The 25289-nt window shown below is 40.3% G+C and overlaps 3 protein-coding genes across 3 annotated transcripts; 1 reads left to right on the top strand and 2 right to left on the bottom strand.

Annotated features, from left to right (window-relative positions):
• Positions 1 to 3174: 3174 nt before the first annotated feature.
• On the top strand, positions 3175 to 3978 carry PKNH_0920500 (conserved Plasmodium protein, unknown function; the record flags this gene model as incomplete). Its single annotated transcript, XM_002259193.1, has 1 exon — positions 3175 to 3978. The coding sequence occupies one exon, from the start codon at positions 3175 to 3177 to the stop codon at positions 3976 to 3978; it is 804 nt and encodes a 267-aa protein (XP_002259229.1).
• A 90-nt stretch (positions 3979 to 4068) lies between these two features.
• PKNH_0920400 (conserved Plasmodium protein, unknown function) lies at positions 4069 to 12265 on the bottom strand (the record flags this gene model as incomplete). Its single annotated transcript, XM_039114051.1, has 21 exons — positions 4069 to 4220; positions 4384 to 4536; positions 4637 to 4756; positions 4897 to 5124; positions 5277 to 5337; positions 5473 to 5630; positions 5771 to 5950; positions 6045 to 6163; positions 6343 to 6575; positions 6692 to 6940; positions 7085 to 7342; positions 7448 to 7700; positions 7815 to 7934; positions 8044 to 8050; positions 8206 to 8355; positions 8499 to 8583; positions 8699 to 9271; positions 9482 to 9680; positions 9826 to 10158; positions 10341 to 10535; positions 10626 to 12265. The coding sequence occupies 21 exons, from the start codon at positions 12263 to 12265 to the stop codon at positions 4069 to 4071; spliced, it is 5466 nt and encodes a 1821-aa protein (XP_038969678.1).
• A 1066-nt stretch (positions 12266 to 13331) lies between these two features.
• On the bottom strand, positions 13332 to 18938 carry PKNH_0920300 (conserved Plasmodium protein, unknown function; the record flags this gene model as incomplete). The annotated part of the gene is made up of 1 exon (XM_002259191.1): positions 13332 to 18938. The coding sequence occupies one exon, from the start codon at positions 18936 to 18938 to the stop codon at positions 13332 to 13334; it is 5607 nt and encodes a 1868-aa protein (XP_002259227.1).
• Between the last annotated feature and the right edge of the window lie 6351 nt (positions 18939 to 25289).

The raw sequence follows: 25289 nt of genomic DNA, 5'->3' as shown, positions 1-25289 counted from the left end.
TTTTTTTTTTTTTTTTTGTGCAGGAGAGGGAACGAGTTCCTTTGGAGAGTCTACCAGAGGGACAACGCTAGAAAGGTGTGCACACGAAGGTGTACTACATGTGCACATGTGTATATGTTGACACGTGTCCACTTGTGCGCATCGACATGTAGGCACGTGCCTTCGCGGATAGGTTGCCAAACCGCTGGGTATTCTTGTGGATATGACAAAATAAATGGTTTGTGCACTTGGTAAGGAGAAAGGGAAAGGGGAAAAAGCAGGGCAAAAAGGACCAAGCGCAAATCAAGGAAAAAAAGACGGAGTGAAAAACAAAGAAGTGCACCGGGTAGGCGAAGAAGAGCACAGCAGGTGGGACACAGAGCGGACTGCAACACAAGCCCGCTCCACCGCTCCACCGCCCCGTCCGGAAAATCATGCAAGCTCTATTTTTGAAAAAACAAAACTAGGAATTTCCTTCAGCTTGAAGATAGCACATGAAAAATTGCTGGAATTTGCATTTTAGAAAAACTCAAAAATGCGTTCATTGCCCAGGTAGCCTGTACGCCCGCTCATTTTGTCCGCGCAAGTTGAACTGTCCTCTCGCGCCAGCTCTGCTTAACGTTGTTTCGTCTTACCACTTATTTCGTTCTTAACATGTTTGTTGTTGTCACTTATTTTTTTTTTTTTTTTACCCTTTTATGTACAGAAAGATGGACTCCACCACTTTTTCGGACATAATTTTGAATTCTCGTAGATTCAGCTTTTACCCTCTTTCTTAACAGTATATATATATTTTTTCTTTCCTTTTTCCTGTGTGTATGATAAAAATATGTAGCGTTTAGGGGAGGTGGAAAAAAATTTTACAAAGTGAATACGCAATATAACAGTTGTGTTGTTTCCTCTTTCTGTGTGTTAAGCAAATGGGGACACATTATATACGGAAGCACACTTTATGGTTAACTGCTACATAAATGAAATAGAAAATGTGCTGAAGCGGATTGTGTAGACGAATGGGTAAATCAATGGGAAAGAGGAAGGATACAGCGAGTAACTGTTGCTCACTTTGGCGAAAGAATGGTGACGCCCATAAACGCCCTTGAAAAGGTTAAAACGTTATGTAGATAAGGAGATAAAAAAGAAAGGGAAAAAATAAAATTCAAGAAAAAGAAAATATTCAACAAATTCCAGAAATTCAACAAAGCAAGTGTTTTTTTTAAAAGGGTGGGAAAATAAAAAAAAAAAAAAAAAAAAAAGTTCTATGTGTGTTGTTCATGTAGAACGGGGGATTATGTGGATCCACTTCATGTAGGCAGAAAATAGGGAAAATGGATGTGGCCACTATGTTATACGTTCAAATGCATACATATGTGTGCTTTTATATACGCAGTAACACACGTGCAGGCACTTCACACCCACGAGAAATACGGGTCAAAACGCACACATGCGGGGAAAGCGCGAGCAATGCGTCCACATGAACAACTATCATGTGATCAATTACGGCGGTTAAAAGGGGACGTGCGACAGAGCGAGGTGACACGCGATAAGCAGCTACGGATGTGATGGCCTGTCACGAACGCGATGAGGCAAGTTGCTTTCGCCGGTTGGCTGACAAACCAAGCGAGTAACCGCGTGGAAAAACGCAGTGATGAAAAAAAGGAGCAAAACGAAGCTAAAAACTACATTCGTTCCCCACGCAACTCTGGACAATTTCAAAACGGGCATCATGCAGATTTGTACATATAGGAAAAAATTCCACCACTTGGGGAAAAGCTCTTTTGTATGTTCATCCGTCCATACAGTCTTTTCTTTTCTTTTTCTTTTTTTTCTTTTTTTTTTTTTTTTCTTTTTTTTTTTTTTGTTCATGTCCGTGCTGCAGCACATAACGTGAAAATGGGAATCCAGGAAAGGTTAAAATTTTTCTATTGAAAAGGTGAAGTAAAAATTAATTCAAAATGTAGTTCATTCGGCGTTACAAGGATCATATGTGGACACTTGCTTTTACTGCGCTCGTCTGTAACTTTTTTTTTTTTTTTTTTTTTTTTTTTTTTGTTCTCATTAAAGGTCTGATATATATATTTTTTTTATATCCCCCCCTTTGCCGTACAATTCATGCATTTTTTTAACTGCATGTATTTGTAGGATTGGCGTGTTCACATAACAGTGTGGAACATTCTTTGTCGCTCTTCACACCCACCCCATGGCCTTACCCCTTTTTATTTATTTATTTTTTTTTCGCCTTTTTCCTAATAACCTTACCACAGCTATTTTTAACACTACTTTCGTTCTGCTTCACCATGCTAACACCTGTCCGGGTATGTGTACAAGTAGGAACAACTAAACCTCACGAACGCGGTTACATGTATGTGTGCATCTCACGCACCCCCCTGGGCGTCGCACAACAAGGCAAGCCAAGTCGAAACAGAGCAAAGCCACATTTCCGAATGACTTAAACGGTCTAACTCCTCGCCCAGCTTTTCCCCCTTTAATGTTTTATTAACTGTTCCATTAATTTCCCAATTTATTTTTCAAACCTGCGGTGCAAAGGAGCTCTGGGTGATTGAGCAACAAAGGAAAGGTACCAAAAAATAAAATAAATCAAAATAAATAAATCAAAAAAACACGACAAATGGGGACATATATGCCCATCCAAAGAAATCGGGAAAGAGACTCCTCCCACATCCACACCAGCATTCACAACTAATTCCCAGAATGTGTTAAAAAAAAGTTTACATGTGGAAATGTCAACCGTTTCTCAACAGAATGTGGCGTGTTAATTCGGGGGGAAACAATGTGTAGGAAAATATATTTTTATTTTATTTTATTTTTTTTTTTAAAAAAAAAAAAAAAACATTTAAATGGAACGCTTGGAAAATAAAACAAAAGGGTTACTTTCTCAGCACACCTGTGAATAGGGCAAAATTTTCTGTTACGCTTGAAAGGAGGAGAAATTTCAAAGCGTGAGTTCCCTTTCTGCGTGCCTCGAACTTTTTACAAAAAATGACTTTTCCTCGCAAAGGGAAAAAGATGGTGTCCCCGCTTTACATCCCCGTTGAAGCAAAAAAGTATACCTGCTGAGTGAGGTATCCCCAGCAGGAAGTTCACACGTGGGGAAGTTCACATCCACACGTCCATATACAAATTCATATGCACATTCATGTGCACCCCCATTAGGACAAGGCGAGGGCAGCGCTTAAAATGAAACCCGTCCCCCTTTTCGCGTTTGTGTTCTTCCTTTTCGCAACTCTCCTACGAGTAAAATGCATTAAAAAAAGTCCCCAGGGGAAGTATCCCCATTTGGCATCCCCCCTGATAAGTCAACACAAGGAAAAAAGTAGCGGCCATGAATATGCCTTCATTGGGATTGCAAAAAGGAAGTATGATTTGTCACATTTCAGGAAAAATAAAATAACTACCAATGATCAACATGTTGTGAAAAAACAGAACAATGTGCATGTCTTATATTTACACGATTGGGAAAATGGAAAGGGACAAGTGAAGAACAATCATTTAAATACGAAAGATAAAAAATGGTGGAGTAAAGTAGCATCCAAACTTTTGTTGATATTTAACAGAAATTGCCTGACCAGATTCCTCTGCGTGGGTACCTTCTGTTTGGCCCTCTATCCAGTATACACCTCCTTAGTAAACAAAAAAATTGAACTTGCCATTATGAAAAATTTGAAGGAGAACTTTCTGTATGTGGTTATTCCCCCCAAAATAAAAAGATATATTTTTTCCATTTCGTTTGGTGAATTCAGATCATCTCCATTTTTCTTGTCCACAATTTTGGTTGCATCCTACTCCTTGTACATCATTTTTAAGGTTTATATAGAAAAAAAAAGGGAGGCCATAAGGATGAAGTCTGCAATTGAAGCTTACAACAAGAGTAGAGACGAATATATAAACACGGGCAGGGATTCTTCAGAGGGCACTGACCACGACGCGGATTATTTCGATTACGCAGATGAGGGGAGACATTTCAGGGAGGATTCCTACTGAGCATTCTTTCTACTGACCGCCTTCCCCGTGGGGTGCCATTTTATCAGTTCAGCAGAGTGAGCGGTTTGCCATTTCCTCCCTTGAAGTTTTTCAGTCCACATTTTTGGAAAATAAACTCGCATCACCCAAAAGACTTCCAATGATGTCCGAAAACATATGCGAAAAAAAGTGAGATAAAATTGTTGGCTTCAAAAATGTATAGTCGCTCTTCATTTGAAAATTGCAGTCTGTTCTCTTTGTTTCTGAGAATTGGATGAAGAAGGGGTCGTGCAGCACAAGTTAAGCGGGGGGGGTGTAGCATGGCAAGTTGGCGAGGTGGCCTCACCAGGGGTACATGCACACATGTGTGTTCCCATGTAAACACACAGATATGGCATGCACCCCTCCCCTGCATGATAAACTCACTTGACATGGCGTCAATTATATCCTCGCGAAGAATGCTCTCAATCGTCTGAATGGAGCATGCGTTGATGTCGGAAAGAATGGCAATGTGATTCTTGATGTCTTTCTCGATTATGCTCTTGAACATTTCGGTGAACATGCACGCGTAAATATCCCCTGTGAGATGTGACAAGAAGAAGAATGAGTTGAGTGCAGGTAGTGTATCAGCTCAATCTCCAAGTGGGTGTGAGGAAATCATCACATATTGCGCACATACTCTTATAACACGCAATTTCCTCCGGACTGAGGGTCCTGTTCCCCTTCCCATCCTGATTGCTCTCCTTCCCCATTGGCTTTTCCAGTTTGTCGAAATCGAAGTAGTGTCTTTTAAAGAAGCCTTCAAAATTTAGTGCACAGAATAAAGTGGGAATAAGTAAAAAGGGGGTTAACATCACTCACATGCGCAGCATCACAAATGGGAACTCCCACATTTGCATCTATACATTCAGGAACACTTCCTACGAAGGGCCGACTCACTTTTCGATTTGTCCTCCAGAGGAATGGGTAGACTGATGTATCTTTTAAAGTACAAGTGCTGGGGGTAAATATTAGTTCTGACCAAATTCTCAAAGTTATTTTTTGCCGTTGCCACATCATCGGAGTTACAAGTGAATAACTTCACGTGAATGTAAAAATAAAACTTGGGAAAATCTTTAATCCCCTGTTTGATAGACTCCTTGGGGTTTTCTTCTTTGGAAGGTTCCCCTAACATTGGAGGTAAAAAAAAAAAAAAAATGGGTTACCTTGTGAAGATTATATAGGGATTATAATTTTAAGTTATCCACCTGTACACTTGCTGTGTTGCGTTGCGTTGTGATGTGGTAATGTATTTTTTTTTTTTTTTTTTCCCGCCTCACCATTTTTAACACCGTAAAGGCGCCGTACAGCTTTCTGTAGCATGTTGGTGTTGACATTGTCCTGTTGTTTGGGGGGTGAAGTATCGGTGGGTGTATAGCATCGTGCGCGCTGCATCTTTGCACACAAGCATATATAATACATGCATACATATGTGCATTTGCTTGTTTAATAATTTTTTTTGTCTATCATAATTACGTAGGCATATTTGAACATCTGGATGTTCTCAAATATTTTTTGTGCATGGGAGAAGGTTAGATCATCGAATTTTGTTGCCTTCTTGGCTTTGGAAATTTGTAAAGTTTTGGGCTCTTTTGTTCGTCCCTGTTTGTCCCTCGTATCTTCATACACCTCTTCTGTCATGGTTAAAAGGGGAACAGTGCAAAGTAAGACACATAGTTCGGTGAGCTTATCTCTCCGTGAGGAAATGAGAAAAATGCGTGCAGCGCTTGGGGAAATGAAACGCACAGATGTAGATTCTCACATATTTGTATACCAATTTTCTCTTCTGAGACATCACCAATGTTGCACCTGTCCTCTTCATTCTTCCCTTGCGAAATCAATTGGTCTTCTACGTACTTGAATTCTATCTGAATGTTTCCCTCGATGTCTAACAATATGTCACTCAAAATGAAGGTAAGCCTGAGGATGATATGTCCCTCCCTTTTAACAACTCCTGTGTTTCGTGAGGCAAGCGATTAAAAAGGAATGTATATGCAGATAGTACAGCTGGTGGGCAAGTGTATAGAAAGATCCATTTTTCGGGTAACCTTTGTTGGGAGTTATTTTTAAAACATTTCCTGGAAGAGTATTTTTGCTAGGTATTTTAAATTTTAGATTCCTGGATGATGAGTAATTTTTTATTATTACAATCCGTTCAACGATGGAGCTGCACGTGGTAAGGAAGAGGGGGAGATGAATCGTTCTCGAATGGGCAAAGACAAATGTTAAGATTTAAAGGGGCGTTTCGTGGTGCACTCTGGTGGGAGATTTTGCTTTACTTCTCCGCCTAATTATTCCACCGATGTGCTACAGCACAGTATGTAATGCTTCTTCTCCGTGGCTTACTTAGTCGGGGCATAGAGTATATTTATCGAGCTTGGTGAGACATAGAACAATTTGTTCTGAGCGTATATGTATGAATAGGCGGGGACGAAATTGGAGCAGAACGTCTTGATACCTTGCCCAGGGAAATCACCAATACATTTGTTGTTGAAAACGTTGATCGTTTTGTGAGCATCCTTGTACACATTATCGGATGTGCTGTTTAGCGTGAGTTCTATCGTAACTTTGTCTAGCTCCTGAGAGAGCGCAACGGGAATGGGTGGTGTCACATGTACAGGTGTACACGCATGGAAAAAGCACGAGAAGGACTGAACATTTGTGAGTAAATATGCCCACGATGCAGTCATTTTACTATATCCCTGTTCAGGTGCCTAAAGTGCGGCTTCAGTATCAACGTTTCGTTAATTATAGTCGGGGAAAGTCTAGAAACCAAAACGAAGAGGGAAATGTACTTGCGCCTTTTGATAACCCCCTTGGGATTTAAAACCACCAAATGACTGCACCGCTCTACGGCATAATGGATATCCAATTCGCTATCATTCAGGAGGTCAATGTTTATGATGCACTCGTTTTTCAGGCCCAAGACGTGTTCATTCAGATCCTGAAGATAGAGGGGAGAAATGAGAAAAATTAGACAAGTGTAAGGATCGAAATGGGATAATAAACGGTATGAAGCGGGGGGGAAATAGAGACTGTTTGACGCGCTAACCACAAGGAAGCTGTACATGTATAAATCATTGTGTACCTTCACGTTCATCAAATATATAGGGGGAACTCGAGGGGAAAATGTCAGGGAGGTCAAATTAAGGGCAAGCACTTTTCCATTTTCCACGTCAATTATCAGGGGCATATTGTGGAGCCCAATGTACTTATGTTTATAAAATAGGGTGATGGTTTTTGTTCCTTTTTCTTTTATTTCAAAATTGGTGGGGGTGATTTTGCAGCAATCCAGGCATCTCATGAAGTTCCGGTACGCGTTGTCTACGTAGAGAAGGTGAGCCAGCTGCGCGCACACACAGAAGGAGGGAAAGAAGAAAAAAGGGGAGCAAATAGAAAGATCGTGCTATGTACCACATCGCGTTGTCAACTCCGCATGTATGGGTGTTACCTGTTCCTCCTCATTTTTGACGTAGGGCGGTAAGACAGGAAGAACGTACGACTTTATGCTATTTATATGAATCTTCAGTGGCACATTGAGTGGGTTAAATAAAACCATGTTTACTCTTGTCACCTCGTTGAGCGTGTTGTTTCCAATATTAAATGGTATGTAGTCAAACTGGTTGAAGAGCTTTTTCATATTCTCCATCCCTTGACTTTTCTTATATTCTGTATCTAACGTGGATATGTCTTCCTTTAAGTAGCTACAGGGAGAAAAAAAAAAAAAAAAAAAAAAAAATCAGTTTCAATTGGAGTCTAAAATAAAGTGCGAGGTAGACATTAACAACGTATCAAATGTTCAAGGAAAAAGGACGTACGAATTTATCCTATCCGCGGAAGTCATATTCCAGTATATGGATTGTGGTGTTTTAAAATCATTTATGTCGATAATTTGGAAATACGGCATCACCACTTTCAGTACAATGTCGACGTAATTCCTGCAGGAGGGGGGACATGAGCCGTGTTGTAAAGATATTCCCTCAATTTGATGAATCCTTGTAGAAAGCACACATTGTGGCGCCTTATATCTTCTGCCTATGTTGCTACTTATATCCTAAGAAGAAAAAAAAAAAAAAAAAAAAAAAAAAAAAAGAGGGAGGAATATTGTCAGGTCGTTTTTGTCAGTGAGGTGAAGATGGTTCTACAACACTTCGCCATATTGCCATGTTGCCATTTTGTCCTATTCGCCATTTTCTTCCTTCCTTTTACCTCCCACGATGACGCAGAAGCGATAGACGAAACGTCCCTGCTGGTTGGTCTTAAAAGAAACGTAAGCATATTTGCCCGAAAAGGAATTAATCACATCTTCTTTTTTTTCCACTACAACATTTCTGTCTGCCTCCTTAATTTCTTCTTCATCTGCCAAAAGGGGAAAACGGAAGGTCATTTGGGGTGGGGCTCATAGCGAAAACGCGGAAGGGGTCCAATTTCGGATCAGAATGCATATGAGTAAGAAAACTACGTGTGAATCATCGATGGACTGTTTTGTTTGGAGGACGTACCAAATATTCTCCTGTTGTCTATTTGGACAATTTCAGTCTTTGTTTTAAAATTTACTTTAACGGGGTTTTCGTTGTGAATCTTTATCTGGAAGAATGTGTGCGGGGTTGGGATGCATCATCATAGTTTTGAGGCCTATAAATGGACGTTAACACTTTGATGCCAACTTTTCGTCTGCTACGCTACATGGTCCATGGTCTACCTTTGCGTTAAACTTCGAGCCCACGATGATCGGCTCGCTCTCAAGCACTTTGGGGTGCAGAGTCAGAGCGCACTTGATTATGTTCACGTGCACAAGGAACCGTTTGCACCGTTTGATGTGATCCTTCATGTTCTTCTTTATAAACGTAAATTTGCTTTTCATGTCTTCCTGATTTGTGTACAGCATGTATGAAAGTAACAGGGGAACTGATTTCGTTAACGTAGAATCGGAACAGGCACAGATGTAGATGTTCCTTTTTTCAAAGGGCAATAAACAGAAGAAGTAAAAGGTGTATTTTTTATCCTCATTTGTAAGTGAACTAATTCCTTCATTTTTTTTTTGGTTCCCGTTTTGGATTTGCCATTTGTTTAATTCTTCCACTTGATCATTCTTATGGGGTATGTGTTCTTCTCCACTTTGCACTTCCAAGGGGGGATTATTTCCCTTCATATGAATGCCCAGGATTGAAGTTGCATCTTCCTTAACTAGCATGCAGAGGACGTTTCTCTCCGTCATGTTTTCGATAGCCACTTTTTTGGAGCTCTCCGTGTCGGTGCTTACGCACGGTAGGTTCTTTGCGGTGCGGCAGAACGGAGGGGATAGAAGGAAATAAAAAGGGCAATATAGAGAAAGCGGAAAAAATAGACAATGTAGATCCCACTTCACATATGCGTAGGGGTCATCCCACAGCAACACTTTGTAAGTGGAGAACATACAAAGGTGACTTTCCTTAAGTGGGCAAACATGTTCACCCATTTTCACATTTGTGGTGCATGGCCTTACTATGTTGAGATCTCCCCCATTAAACAAGACGCTGTTTATCTCATGCGACACGAAAACGGAGATATGTTTCTTTTCAATGCCATTTACTAAATAGTGTAGTTTAATTTCTCCCTCGGTTAGCTGTGCTTTCTTGGGAGAGTAAGAGATAAGGACGTTTAGGAACCCCCTACTTGGTACGTAGTTCACTAGGGGAGCGACTCTACAGGAAGGGGGTAAAATTCTTGTTGTGATGGCTTCCCTCATATTCAATCGTAAATATAAATATATATACCTACATATGTATATTTTATGTTCTCTGTGAGTGGGCATTGGGGAGGTTGACCCCTCAAGGAAGGCATCCCAACCTGATCGATTCCACATCCCCCTTGAATGGAGTGAAGTCAATCATCTGTGGGGCGTCCGAATTATTCGCAAACCTCATCACGGCGTAAGTGTTTTCTTCTTCGATAATATTCAAAAAGGAAATCTGTTTGGGGTAGACGTACAGGCTGTCCAGAATATTCTCCGTCTCACATAGGTACTTTATTTTGAACTGAAAAAGAGTGACATATAGGAACCGAGGGAGCAACAAGGTCTTGCTGTTACACTTCCTGTAGTCCCTATTGTTGGAAGGGAAGACAATGCATTCGTATACTTCCCTCGTATATTTCTCCTTCAGCGTCTTTGCATTTTTTACTCTAAGGGGAAAAAAAAAAAAAAAAAAAAAAAAAGAGGAATTTTTCATAAAATTGTATGCACAGAAATGGAATATTTATGTTAAATTGGGGCGTAAAAAATGCAAGTTTATGGGATATAAAGTTACACTTCTCTACATCAGGGAAAACATTTGCGAACATCACCACCACGATGAATGTCATACCTAAATGTCTGGCACCCAAACGGTAGCAGCTGAGCCTCCGCAGGATATATCTGAAAGATGCTGCATTTTCCTCTCCCCTGGTCCACCGCGTTGGACCACACGCAGGTGTACTCCAGGGGCGTTTTGTTTATAATCATGACGTCTTTTTCTTCCGATTCTAGGATTTCCAATTGTTGGGGGACTACAAAGAGGTCGCTACGAGGAGGGAAGGCAGAAGTGGAAAAGCGAAGTGGGTATCGCCGCTGTGTTGGATGAGAAATGGACACCCCCCTCGCGAAGCCTCACCCGTCGTCCGCCAGAACTATCTCATTTATCATCTCATAGGTGGAATCCTCGTAAGAATCAAACTCGAGGGGAAAGTCCCAAATATCGATATAGTCCTTCTTGTCATAGTAAGAGTTGTATAAGGTCTGCTTATCATGGATAAAATGCTTACTTCTAAATACGTGGTGCATTGAAAGAGGACACATTTTGTAGCTAACAGAATAGTTGCAAATAATGTCAACGTAAAAAATCTCCTTATTCAAATGAACTAAAAAATATAATCTCTTGTACACATTAATAGGGTATATACAATGGTATGTAAGATTCACAAAGTGATATGAATTTTTTTTTACAACAAAACTGGTGCTCTTAGCACTAAATATGTATCCAAGGTTCACAATTTCGACATAAACATCTGTGTCATCATCATTTCTGATGGTAAGTTTTTCCGTCACGCTATCTCCCAATTTGAGATTTTCCAAAAGGTAGACCACCTTCGTAAAATGTAACTTCACATTTTTTATTTCACAAATGAAGAATACTTCTATACAATAATCTGTGCATGCTTTGAACTGTATCATTTCTGTGTATTGGTTAACTTGGTTCTGCCCGTTGATGTGAAAAATTATTTCCTCTTTGGAACCTTCCTTTATTGTGAATTGTTCCTTTAAAAGGTGGAAAACATTGCTCTTCTTCGCATTCTCCTTCTTCTTATTCCTCTTTTTCACCTTCACCGTTATGGGGGCACTGGTAACGTTATGCAAATATATCGATCTGGTAAGTCGCTGTCCTAAGGCCACTTCACCAAAGTTGACTACGCTTTGATGGAAGATCTGCTTGTCTTGATCGGAGAGAATAATAATTTGGGGCAACACGGCAACCCAGTTTAATTGGATTCTTTTTTTTATTAAACGCGCTTGCACATTTTCCTGGTTGATCATTTGGATTATGTCATTCACCCCTTTCTCCCCACTGTCTTCACATGCATTGTTCAAGGTTGCATTTGTCACCTTAGGACCTTGTGGAAATATTTTTGCTTCCAGATCCTTTGGCACTTCAATGATAGAGCAGGATAAGCACTCTTGAAATTTTTGAGGGGAATCTGAATATAGTATAATTTGCACATTTTGTTTTTGGCTAGACTTTAAAACAAACTGAGAGGGTTCCACTTTTATTTTTCCTTTTTTCTCCTTCGATGTGAATTTGTGTGTCAATTTTATCACTGCATTTAGTGCACCTTGGTTTTTTATCACTAGCTCTTCTTTCCCCTTTTGCTTAATTACCATATCCTTGAAGTGCAAGACTGAGGGTAATATGACGTCGCATTTGAGAGGAGTGGCCCTCAGATGAACCTCTATTCTCTTGTCCCTCTGTTTGTCTTCTATCACTATATTCAACGTTTCACTCACAGTTTGGAAGTCGTTCAGAGGGTTGAAGAATGTTATGGGGTAGCTTTTGTTTAACCCCGCACTGATGCTTTCTACCTCCTGCAGAGGGTACGTAAAATATACGCTGCTTTGGAAGAGGAACCTAAACCGTATTAACTTTTTCGTGGTGTTCTTTATGCTCAGCCTTTTCGTCATTTTGACCCCCCCCTCGTAGTTGTCAAATTCGATTGACGGCTGGAGCTCGAGCCCGTGCAGCCTGCTGCTTTTTTCCATCGTTGCCACTTCAAGGGGAAAAAACAAGAAAAATAAAAAGGAAGAATAAAGAAAGAAGGGAAGAAGAGGAAAAAAAAAAATCTCCTCTTCCCCATGGGTCATTACCCCACGCAAATGGGGGCGTCACCTCTAAATGAACCCCACAATGGGGTGGAAGTCTTATATTTTTTTTTTTTCTTTTTTCTAATAGCTTAATTTTTGGAGTAACTTTGTATGCTTCCTTTTAGTTGGCTGCAATGTAAGCGGTGGGCAGAAGCTGAAGAGGGTCTTTTTTTTTTTTTTTTTTTTCCCCCCCTTTATGACAAACGGGATGTAGACTATCCGCGGTGTCCACAAACCGTCAAAGGGAAAAGACGTCGAACAATAATGCACCTAAGCGTAAAGTGATATCCTATCATGTCTGCGCGTCCACTTTGCCTTATCGGGTGAGAAAAATCTTCTCATTGTTGGCATCCAATTGGCGCACACTGCGCGGTGCTCTTCCCTGTCCATAGCAACGCCGTGCGCACATGAATCACTGCAGTATGGGAGATTCGTCCCAATTTTTATTTTATGGCAGAGGAGACAATGTGTAAACCAGGGGGGCGGATAATCCTTCAAAAGGGGTTTAAAAAAAAAAAAAAAAAAAAAAAAAAGGGAAAAAAATTCCATCGCGCTCAGACCTCCTTGATCAATCACGACGTCCATTCGTATGAGGAAGGCCAACCGAAACAATACATAAAAATTTGCTGAAGGATGATATAAGGATCTTCTCCTTTTTTTCTTTTTTCTTTTTTTTTTTTTTTTTTTGTATACTTTTTGGACTAAAAATTTCACAAGGATAAATGAGAGTGTGTATGTGTGTGGGGGGAATACACGGTATGAAGCATTTATGGGAGGAATAAGACAAAAAGGCGAAAAAAAAAAAAAAAGAAGCATGTACCTTCCGCTTGTGTATACATCTAGGGAATGCAAAAAAAAAAAAAAAAATTAATTCCTCCCGTGTTGTTTAACTAATTAAATTGTATTTATAAAAGGATGATGCAACATGGAAGGGAGAAATTTCAATCATGGCACCCACGCTCCATCACTCCTGAACTATGACAGGAAATATGGAAAAATAAATTTCCCTCCTGTGCAGCTCAGTTCTTGCTGTTATGTCGGTCAAGTCTTTCCTTAGCCGGAGGGTATATTCTGCGTTTCCTTTTGTCAACAGATCCAGGCACTGTGAGTAGGCCTGTAAAGTATTACACCAGTTTTGGATGACTATATCTATGGACACTCCTGTCTTTTTTAGGAGTAATTCCAAATTGAGTAGAACAGCTTTGACATCTTGTTCATCGGCAGAAACCATACCCCTCAGGAGTGCCTCGCACCCTTTTGTGGCGTCTTCCTCTGTTGCATTTTTTCCTCTCTCCCGCAAATGCCTCGTTAGTTTGGTGGTAACCCCGTTCAAATCGTCAACATTCAGCGTTACGGTGTTCCCCTCCTTCAAGGCAAACATCACTTGGCTGTTCTTCATTTCAATTTTGTCAATGAACATGTTGTTTTTCAGTGTAGCCATAAAATCGGGGGTGCTTCCATTGCTCATGAGGTTATACACCCCAAACCACTTCTTCGTTAGAGACACCTTAGGGGTGTGTTTTTTCAACGTCTCAATAACGTCATAAGCATATTCGTATCGTACTTGGTGCGACTTTGGTAATTCTTCTTCGAGCAGGTTGTAGAAATCCAACACATCGTCCAACAGTACATCTTTTATTTTTATGTCTATTCCATTTATTTCGATTATAAATAATAGTTTCCTCGGCTTTGAGATGTCTATGTTTAGCTTGTCTCTCTTTACCTTTTTGTATTCTTTAATTTCTGATCTTCCGAAGAAGGTGAAGAGAACTTTTCCCTCCGGGGTTATTTCGAAAATTCCTTGTTTGGTCTTTATCTTTGTTTCTTTTATTTCTAGTGTATTTACAATTTTGTGCAGTTCATTCTTTTTTTTCTCTTTCATTCCATTTCCTTCACCTCTAATGGCGTCATTTTTTACCCTACCAGATGAGTTGTTTACCTGATGGTACGTTAGCTTATCCATGTGGTGAACATCTTCATTAGTTCTTTGCACGATGTTGCCCTTGCGTTGAGAATGCATATCAACATTTTCGTTATCTATATTACCACCAGTTTGTTTTCCCTTATATATTCTGCATTCTTCAATATTTATGTTTTTATCAGATGGATTCAGTTTTTTCTCCATCATCGATTCATCTTTTTCTCTTGAGATTTTGTGAAGGAGATCACCAGGTATGGTGCTGGAGCTGTAGTTTCCTCCCTCTGTTAAATTTGTCAAATGGTTACTATATTGGATAGTGTCTTCCCTTTTGTGAAAATAATCTTGGGCGAGACCTAATGAGTTGTAGTCACTTTTTTTATTAACAACACCTATTTGATGGGAATTCATAGGGTTTGTATCACAATTAGAATTTTGGTAGTACATCTGGAAGGGGTCTCCTAACGGTAGATCCCTTTCCGCGTTTATTTTTACACTTTCCTTCTGAGGAGATCCATCACTATTCAAGTTCCCTTTCTGCGGGGAAAGGACACTTCCATCTGAGAAAATGGACGCCGCAGGGGTGGGAACCGATATGGGGGTAATGAACTCTTCATTGAAGCTGTCCAGAGAACACGCAATAATATTTTTATCTTCCATCTCCTCATTATATGAGTTAACTGAATAGGAGGGATCATTTTGCGAGCTAAATGAATTGTCTAATTTGTGGACAAAGGAAGGGGTCTTATTCTCTTTTGCTTCCATCTCGTCCTCCATGGTGCGTGTAAATCCACTAATATTTTCACCCATGCAAACATAACTTTGATCTCCTTCACTATCGTACAGATGCTCAATCCTCGTCTTGTTGTTTTTAATAATATCTTCAATGCCTTTTCCTTCGTACTTGTCTGTCCAATGAAGAGATGGTTTACAATTGTGTTGGTTATTCACCAGGGGGGTATTTTCAGCATCCATTTTGTGGTTCTCTCTGTTCCTGTCACAACTGTGTTGATTTTCTTTTGCATTGAAACTTAAAACATTGTTTCCCCCTTCCACCATGCCTTTCTCTTTTTTACTTAAAAATGGGAAGTCGCCGTTGCTCATGCTATCCCTTTGTAGGTCATAGAAGGGGAGGGTTCCTCCTCTCCCATCAGTTTCGAGCGCATTGGAATTGTCCTTACCGTACAGACTTACAACATTGGGCAATCTTCTACCTTCAGGGGGTTCATAATTTTGGCATATCGCATTGTTCTGTTTCTCTCTCATGAGATGGAGTTCACTTAATTTTTCACTTTCCAGATAGTAGTTTTCGGATACCCCTTTGGTGTAACATGATTGATTTATATCACCTGTGTGGTTCTTCCTGCCCAATTCACTTGTGACATTTTGTTCGCAAATGCTCTGTGCGAATGGATAACCGCTAGAGTTGAATTCTGCAATGGGGTGTGAACCACCTTCCTGGGAAGTTCTCTCTTGCGTATCCCCTTCTTCCACGTTGCGCATTATATATACGTTCTCACATTTATTGTCCTCGCTGAGAAGACGAAATTCCTGCAAATAATTCACTGCTGTGTAATCATCCAAATTTTCACTCACCCTAAGGTTGCTGTCATTCCTGAAGGTACTCCTTTCGCTCCTATGTTCACCGCTATTTGTGGAGTCCTTCCTCATGAGGTCATCCATCAGGGTGTCGTTGCAATTGCTTATGCTTTTCACATTTGTTAAAATTTCTTTGCGACCGCTTTGTTCGTTGTTAGGGGCTAACTCTTTGTAGTCCCCTTCACACATACTACTTGGCGAAATTGGCGAGCTCTTAAGTTGGTCGTTGTGGTTCTTTGAATCTGCGTCGAGGGAAAGAAATGCACTTTGTTTGTTTTTTCCGCGACAACTGCCCTTGTGGGGATACTTGCCTTTGCATTCTTTCGTTTTTTTTGAAAACTGTGCAGTTTGGCCGTTTGCTGTGCGTGCGCAACTATAGCATGCGCAATCGCCGCAACCATCATAATCGCTGCAGTCACTGTCCAAACAACCGCGGTTACACATGTTGCTCCTTCGAGCGAAGTACGTTTTGCCGGCCAGTTGCTGTTCACACATTTTGTTTTGTCTCTTTGCACTGTGGTCAATATAGTTAAGTTGAAGACTGTCAATTGTAACATTCGCTAGTTTACATTGCCTAATTGTATATGTCTGCTTTTCTCTCTGCTTTGGGCTCCTCTCATATGCATATTTGCCTTTTCCGTTGTGCATATACTTCTTATCTGTACGATCTGCGCTTGTACTCTCGTTTCGTTCACTTTTTATTTTATCTGGGCAATAATTAAATTCGCCCCTGGGGGGGTGTTCCAGACAGTTGGTGCGTTTAATTTTTTTTTTCTTTTTGTAAACTTTTAAGTTTCCGTTAGATCTATGCCAATGATTGTCGCTAACGCAATCGCTAGCGGAGTCACTCCCATGGACACTACCAGCGCCGCCATACTCACTGTTGATATCACCATCTGCAATGCTCACATTCGCTAACTCCTCACAACTTGTGTCTCCATGGTGGGGAAACATACTTGACTCATCGTCCTCGTACGTCGAGTTGTGAACGGAAGAAAAGGTATCTGAGTTGGTCAGCACCGACTCTTCAATGCCTTTCACTGGAATGGACGCGCGAAACGTCGCACTCAAATATTGACTAATGTTGTAGTCATTCACTCGCTTAATGCAGTACTTGTAACCTTTTAACTTTTCGTTATTGATGCTCTGTAGGCATTTTGCATATTCGTTTAGGTTATCTGCCGCCATGGTTAGCAGCATTTCTTTAAATTTTTCTATGTTGTTCAGGCAAGAATGGCGACGGGGTGAACTGTTGCAGTGTGCTTCACTTTCCTGCGCCTTCTTTTTCACATCGTATTGATGTCCATGCAAAGTATGCATATTTGCATACTTATAACTACTGCGTGCTTGTCGTTCACCTCTGTCAGTGCATATGCCTTCAGGTCCATCCTCACAATTGTAGGCAGCTGGACAAATGTCGCATGTGTTACTGATTCGTCTTAAATGGTTTATGCCTTTTTCTACTTTGGCATCTGGTGCGCGCATTTGCATAGAAATTTTAGTTCCTGCCAAGTCGGCGGTTTGTCTACGATAATTGTTATTGCATATGGAATAATTTTTTATAGAATTAAACTCCATTCCATTATTCTGGTGTGAACTCCTTTCGTTTGTATGTCTTTTCGAGTGAATCCGATTTCTCTCGCCGTTTCCCCCACAATGGATGCGATTCATACTGGGGCCTTCGGTACGACTAAGGGGACTCACGTAACCAAGCCGGTTAATGCTGCCATGAGTTAGCTGCTTTATGTTGCAGTTTTTCAGTTCGCTACTTTTTATGCAATTCCTAGGGACGTTTTTTTTACTTTCTTTGCTCAGCTCGAAGGAGATGGCACTCTTATCCATGCAATTTTGATGACTGCTCTCGGGAGTACCTGCTGTCTTCTTCCGTAGTGTATCGCTTTTTGCGTTGTTCTCCGAGATAGGGTTAGGTTTCCTGGGAGGGTTCACCTGAGAGAAGTTCATATCTCCCCAAACATGCGCATCGTCGCCAGCATTGTCGTCGTCCTCATCGTGGTCGAAGGACAGGCCCTCCAAACTCTCGTACAGAATTCTATTCCTGCAGAAGCGATTACTACTATGACCGTCTTCCCTCCGGTTGCTTAAATCCAGGGTGTTGTAAATGCGACTGCTGTTATGCAGGAAGGACAGATCCGGGAGCTTCAGAGGTTTTGTCTTGAATATGGTGTGGTCACTGTCTAGGGTTAGGAATGTTTTATAGTCTTCCAATTCGTCTTCATCTTGGGAATGATGACTCGAATTGCCTCCGCCGCTGTCACGGTTATTTTCGCAGCAATTTCCTTGACCTACTGGGAGATCCTTCATTCTGCACGCCGGCTTGTCCCCGCTTCCGAGATTCCCCCCGAGGTGGAGTAGACTATTCGAGTAGTTGCTTCTGCAGAGTCCCTCGATCTCGTTATTCACAGAGCCCCATGTATTGTGGACCTCTCCCTTTTTCCCCTCCGCCCGATTTGTCACAAATGAGTAGTTCCCCTGAGGCATTTTTTTCTTGTAACTCATTTGGTTTTTATAATCCACAGCACAGCTATAATCAGAATTGTAAAGAGACGTTTTCTTTCTAATGCCCAAGTTATCCGAGTTGTCGAAGTTGCAACTGGATAAACTTAAATTTAAAGAATTGTACGCTGCAATCATTTCGTTAATTTGTTTCCTTCTGTTGACCGCCTCTTCTAGGCTCTTTTTTGTGCTCGTTTCTTCCTCATTGATTAAGGAGTCCTTGGATGTGCTTTTCCTCTTTAGACAATTAATAGAGGAGGCATGGTAAATATTATCCGTGTGGGGTTGTACCTTACATTCTCTGTGTACGTAGTTCTTGTCGGTTTTCACAATGGTGTTTTCCTCACTTATATATGGTACACTTTTTTTCTTGTTTTGGTTTAGTAAGTAGTTATTTTCCATTTGTTCTTTCTCTGCATCTCTTCCATTTTGACTAGCACTGTTTTGTTTGCCTTCTTTAAAAATGTGCGGGTCGTTATTACACTTTTGCGAAATTGAATTGTCACTACGTCTGATATCGGGGTCAACGATGTTTTGCATTCTGTGGCATGTTTTTTTTTTTTTTTTTTTTTTTTTCCTTTTTTTCCTTTTTTTTGGGGGATTTACTGGGATTGCTCTTTGGCGAACGCGCACATACACGTGCTTCGGTGCTCGCAAAAGTGGATGTGCTACTTTTTAGCGCTTTCTTAATTTGTACCCACTTTACAATTTTCAACTTTTTGCACAGTGTGAAGAACTTTTTTTTTTTTTTTTTCTTTTTTTATTCTGTAAATGAAAGGAACGCTTGGGGAACTTATGAAATTCGGAAAATCGCGGAGTGCAGAGAATTTGAGAAATTTCACAAATTTGTAAAGTGAGGAATTTGGGAATTGCGGAAAATGGAGGAACTCACAAATTCGGCATTCTAACCTTTCGCTTTTGTAAAATTCCCCCCTTTTTTTTTTTATTTTATAATTTTTGCAGAGTGAGGAAAAAAAAAAATTCCCTTATTTTTATATATTCCTCAGAACGCTTTTTCCCTTTTTTTTTTTTTTTTTTTTTTTTTTTTTTTTTTGCACAACGTTAACTGCAAATATACACGTTTGGGGTGTTTGCAATTGGTAAGTTCAAACATAGCAATAGTGAAAAGGCTTGGTAACAAGTTGATACGGAAAAGGATTTAATAAAGAGGAAAAAAGGGAAGCGCTTAAATAAATATGGGAAAGACGAATGGGTGAAAGAACAGGTGGTAACGGAAAGGGGATGGAAGAACACTGAAATCAAAAAGAAAAAAGAATAATGATGAAATACACCTAATTCTGAGCAAATGATATATGTGTATATATAAGTAACCAATCCAAACGCAGAAAATGTTAAGAAAAAAAAGAAAAAGAAAAAAGGGATACATGAATGAATGAGTGTAGGGTATGTATATAAAATTTCGCATTTTAGGGTTAAGGTTTCAATTTATAAGAGCAACAATGTGGCTTGTTGTTTAGATGTTTTATGGGGAAAATTTGTTTTTTTTAGAGAATAAGGAAAAGTTGAAAGAAAAGAATGTGTGAAAAAATCACTGAGGGAATGTGATACTTAGCATTTAAAGTGTGTAAGGTTGCGCATTTTTAAGGTTTGTATGTGTAAGATTTCGCATTTTTAGGTTGCGGGATTGATAGCTGCAATATATCGTTAAGTATTTGGTTTAATAGGGGAGGATTCCTTTTTCTTAATGAAAGAAGGAACAAGAAGGAAATGGAGGAGTGAACAGAAAGGATGAAAAGAAAAAATAATGAGAAAATGAATGAAGAACAGAACAGAAATAGAAGAATGAATGTAAAGAAGGAGAAGGAAAGAACATATATATACGCATATATGTATAGATGTGTATAATGCCCGGAGTGAACATTGTCCTAATATATAAAGTAAAAAAAATACAGTAATATACCATAATGAGGAAAAATCAGCGTAATATGAACATAATATGAACATGATATGTTATCATATGTCATGATATGTTATCGTAAGTTATCATAAGTTATCACAAGTTATGATATGTGGTCGTACGTTATCATATGTAATCATATGTGATCATAATAATATAATATATGTTTAGTATATAAAAACAACATGATACCCTACCATTATATATATTAGACATAAAATTATAATATTGAATCAGGAATATTATTTATTCATATATATAAAGGAACTAAGTTACCTCCCCACCGCCACCATCACATACGCACACACTCACACACCTTTTTCCTACAAGGACTTTGTTAACTGTTTATTTCGTTTCAGATTTGCCTATAGGCAAATTGTCCTGTTCTTGTGGAGGAGGTTGGCATTTTAATAATTTATTAGACAAATTTTTCCCTTCCTCCTAAACCCGGAATCTAAGTCCTAACACCCTGACAACCTTCCTCCTAAAACCGGAATCTGACTTCTAACACCCTTAAAACCTTCCACCTAAACCCGGAATCTAAGTTTTAACACCCTGACACCTTTGTCGTAAACCGGGAATCTAAGTTCTAACACCCTGACACCTTCTTGCTGAACCCGGAATCTAAGTTCTAACACCTTGACACCTTCCTCCTAAACCCGGAATCTAAGTCCTAACACCCCCAAGAACCTTACACCTAAATCCGGAATCCGAATTTTGACACCCCAAACAACATCATTCCAACACCCCAAACAACATCATTCCAACACCCCAAACAACCTTCATTCCAACACCCCAAACAACATCATTCCAACACCCTAACGACCTTATTCCAATACTCCTAAAACCTTTATTCCAACACCCCAAACAACCTTCATTCCAACACCCCTACAACCTTAATTCCAACACCCCAAACAACCTTCATTCCAACTCCCCAAACAACCTTCATTCCAACACCCCAAACAACATCATTCCAACACCACAACAACATGACTACTAATACCCCTAGAAACCTTCTTCCTAAACCCGGAATCTGACAACACCCCTACAACCTTTCTCCTAAAGCCGGAATCTAAGTTCTTGCACCCCTAGGAACCTTCTTCCTATATCCGTAATCTGAACCCGAAACCATGAAAATCTAGAACCTGGATCATGAACCCCTCAACAGCAAACCCTAAGAACCCGCAAACTCGAAAACCCTGAAAACCGTTAAAACCGTTAAAACCCCAAAAACCCTAAAATTTTGGGAAAAACTCCTTTTTTTTTTTTTTTATTGTACATACTCCTCTACGCTATGGTGTACATGCTACTAATGCAATTAGTTTGCATATATATGTGTGTAGGTCTGGAGTCGGACAGGGGTGTAGGTGTTTGTGATGGTCAGGGGGGGGAGATCGACAAGGGTGTAGGTGTTTGTGATGGTCAAAGGGGGGGAGAGATGGGCCAAGGAAGTGGACAGGGAAGTGGACAGGGAAGTGGACAGGGAAGTGGACAGGGAAGTGGACAGGGAAGTGGACAGGGAAGTGGACAGGGAAGTGGACAGGGAAGTGGACAGGGAAGTGGACAGGGAAGTGGACAGGGAAGTGGACAGGGAAGTGGACAGGGAAGTGGACAGGGAAGTGGACAGGGAAGTGGACAGGGAAGTGGACAGGGAAGTGGACAGGGAAGTGGACAGGGAAGTGGACAGGGAAGTGGACAGGGAAGTGGACAGGGAAGTGGACAGGGAAGTGGACAGGGAAGTGGACAGGGAAGTGGACAGGGAAGTGGACAGGGAAGTGGACAGGGAAGTGGACAGGGAAGTGGACAGGGAAGTGGACAGGGAAGTGGACAGGGAAGTGGACAGGGAAGTGGACAGGGAAGTGGACAGGGAAGTGGACAGGGAAGTGGACAGGGGAATGCGGCCAAGGGGAGTCGGACAAGGAAGTAGGCCAAGGGGAGATGGCCAAGGGAAATGGTCAGGGGGAGATGGGCCAAGAGGAGTGGGCCAAGGGTGTGGGACAAGGGGGAAATGTGTCAAGGGGAGATGGGCCAAGGGGGAGTGGGCCGAGGAAGTAGGGCCAAGGGTGGTAGGAGGTAAAGTGCCCTATTAGAAATAGTTTCTGGTACTATATAAAGGGGAATATTTTTCACAAGTATAAAATTTTTTTTTTGAATTTTGGGTGGAAAAGGAAAAAATTGTGTATATATTTTTTCTAGTTTTTTAAAAGTAGCATAGTAAGGAAAACTTTCTCATATTTTTTTCTGCTAAGAATGAAAGGAAGAATACTGTCTTGTGGGGGGTAGAAAGAAGTAATCTCTTCTTTTTTTTTCTCTCTCTTAAGGGGAGGGGAGGAGATGAAAAGGATCCTTCCTATAGGAAGGGAGAAAGAAAATAATCTCTTCTTAAAGGAAGGAAGAAAGCAAAATATTCTCTTCTTAAGGGAAGGAAAGGAATGAAGAAGTAATCTCTTCTTTTTTATTCTCTTAAGGGCGTGAAGGAAAAATAGGCAAAATAATCTTCATGAAGGAAGAAGAAAGAAGTAATCTCTTCTTCTTTTCTCTTAAGGGCGTGAAGGAAAAATAGGCAAAATAATCTTCAAAAAGGAAGAAGAAAGAAGTAATCTCTTCTTTTTTATTCTTTTAAGGGCGTGAAGGAAAAGTAGGCAAAATATTCTTCATGAAGGAAGAAGAAAGGAGTAATATCTTCTTTTTTATTCTCTTAAGGGAGTGAAGGAAAAATAGGCAAAATAATCCTCATAGAGGTAAAAGAAAGGAGTAATCTCTTTCTTTTTTTCTCTTAAGAGAAGGAAGGGGAAGAAATAATCCTTCTTTTTTTTCTTAAGGGAGTGAGGGAGAAAGAAGTGATCCTTCTTTTTTCTTTAAGGGAAGCAAGGAAGGAAGTAATGTCTTCTTTTTTTTTCTTAGAGGAGTAAAGGAAAAGAAGAAAATATTCTTCTTGAGGAAAAGAAGCAAGGGAGTAATCCTTCTTTTTTTCTTAAAAGAAGGAGAAAAAATTATCTCTTCTTTTTTTTTCCCTCTTAAGGGGAGGAGAAGGGCAAAATAATCCTCCTTGGAGGAAGAAAAATAAAAGAAGTGGGGCAAAATAATCACTTCTTAGAGGGAAGTAAGGAGTAGTACGACAAAATAATTTCCTTTTAGAGGGGAAGGTAAGGAGTAGTAAGGGGGCAAAATAATCTGTTCTTAGAGGAAGGTAAGGTAAGGTAAGGTGTAGAAGGGCAAAATAATCTCTTCTTAGAGGAAGGTAAGAAGGGTTCAGTGTTTACGGTTTAGGGGTTTAGTGTTCATTGGTTTAGGGTTCAGGCATTTCGGGTTCAGGGTTTAGGGTTTTAGGGTCTAGGGTTCAGGGTTTAGGGTTTAGTGTTCCAGGTTTAGGGTTCAGGGTTTAGGGTTCAGGGTTTATAATTTAGGTTTTCTAGGATTTAGGGTTTAGGAGTTTTAGGGTTTATGGTTTTAGGGTTTAGGGTTCTAGGTTGCAGGTTCAGGGTTTAGGGTGTAAGGTGTAGGGTTTAGGGTTTTAGGTTCTAGGGTTCAGGGTTTAGGGTTTAGTTTTCCAGTTTTAGGGTTCAGGGGTGTAGGGTTTCAGGCTTTATGTTTTCAGGCTTTATGGTATCGTGGTTTAGGGTTTCAGGCTTTAGGGTTTCAGGCTTTAGGGTTTCGTGTTTGAGGGTTTCAGGGTTTAGGGTTCATGGGTTTAGGGTTTAGGGTTCATGGGTTTAGGGTTTAGGGTTCATGGGTTCATGGGTTTAGGGTTTAGGGTTCATGGGTTTAGGGTTTAGGGTTCATGGGTTTAGGGTTTAGGGTTCATGGGTTTAGGGTTTAGGGTTCATGGGTTTAGGGTTTAGGGTTCATGGGTTTAGGGTTTAGGGTTCATGGGTTTAGGGTTTAGGGTTCATGGGTTTAGGGTTTAGGGTTCATGGGTTTAGGGTTTAGGGTTCATGGGTTTAGGGTTTAGGGTTCATGGGTTTAGGGTTTAGGGTTCATGGGTTTAGGGTTTAGGGTTCATGGGTTTAGGGTTTAGGGTTCATGGGTTTAGGGTTTAGGGTTCATGGGTTTAGGGTTTAGGGTTCATGGGTTTAGGGTTTAGGGTTCATGGGTTCAGTTTGAGGGTTTAGGGTTCAGGTTTTAGGGTTTATAATTTAGGTTTTCTAGGATTTAGGGTTTAGGGTTTATGGTTTTAGGGTTTAGGGTTTAGGGTGCTAGGTTCCGGGTTCAGTATTTAGGCTTTAGGGTTTAGGGTTCAGGGTTTCGGTAATTTCTTCTTTGAGGAAGGTAAGAAGGGTTCAGGGTTTAGGTAATTTCTTCTTAGAGGAAGGTAAGAAGGGTTCAAGGTTTAGGTAATCTCTTCTTAGAGGAAGGTCAGAAGGGTTCAGGGTTTAGTTAATTTCTTCTTAGAGGGAAGGTAAGTTGTAGTCGGGCAAAATAATCCCTTCTTAAGGGTGACGTAAGAACAAGGAAGGGGCAAAATAATCCCTTCTCAAAGGAAGGATAAGAAAATTAAGGGGGGAAAAAGTAAAAGGGGGAAAAATAATCTGTTCTTCGAGGAAGGTAAGAAGGGTTCAGGGTTTAGGTAATCTCTTCTTAGAGGGAGTTAAAAAGGAGTAGTAAGGACAAAAGAATCCCTTCTTAAGCAGAAAGGAGAGAAAGTAATCTCCTGTTAGGGGAAGGTAAGGAGTAGTAAGGGACAAAATAATTCTTCTTCTTAGAGGGGAAGGTAAGGAAGTTATCTCTTCTTAAGCTAAGGAGAAGGGAGTAAAGTAATCACTTCTTAGAGGAAGGGGTTGAAGTAATCTCTTTTTAGAGCACAGTAAGGAGTAGTAAGGCAAAATAATCTCTTCTTAAGGGAAGGGTATAAAAAGGATCCTGCTTAGAGGTAGAAAAATAAAAGGGGGAAAAAATAAAAGGGGGACAAAATAATCTCTTCTTAGAGAAAAGGTAAGGAAAGAAGTAAGAAGGGACAAAATAATCTCTTCTTA

Source organism: Plasmodium knowlesi (assembly GCF_000006355.2).
Source record: "Plasmodium knowlesi strain H genome assembly, chromosome: 9".
Classification (NCBI taxonomy): domain Eukaryota; phylum Apicomplexa; class Aconoidasida; order Haemosporida; family Plasmodiidae; genus Plasmodium; species Plasmodium knowlesi.
This window is presented reverse-complemented; position numbering and strand designations above follow the sequence as displayed.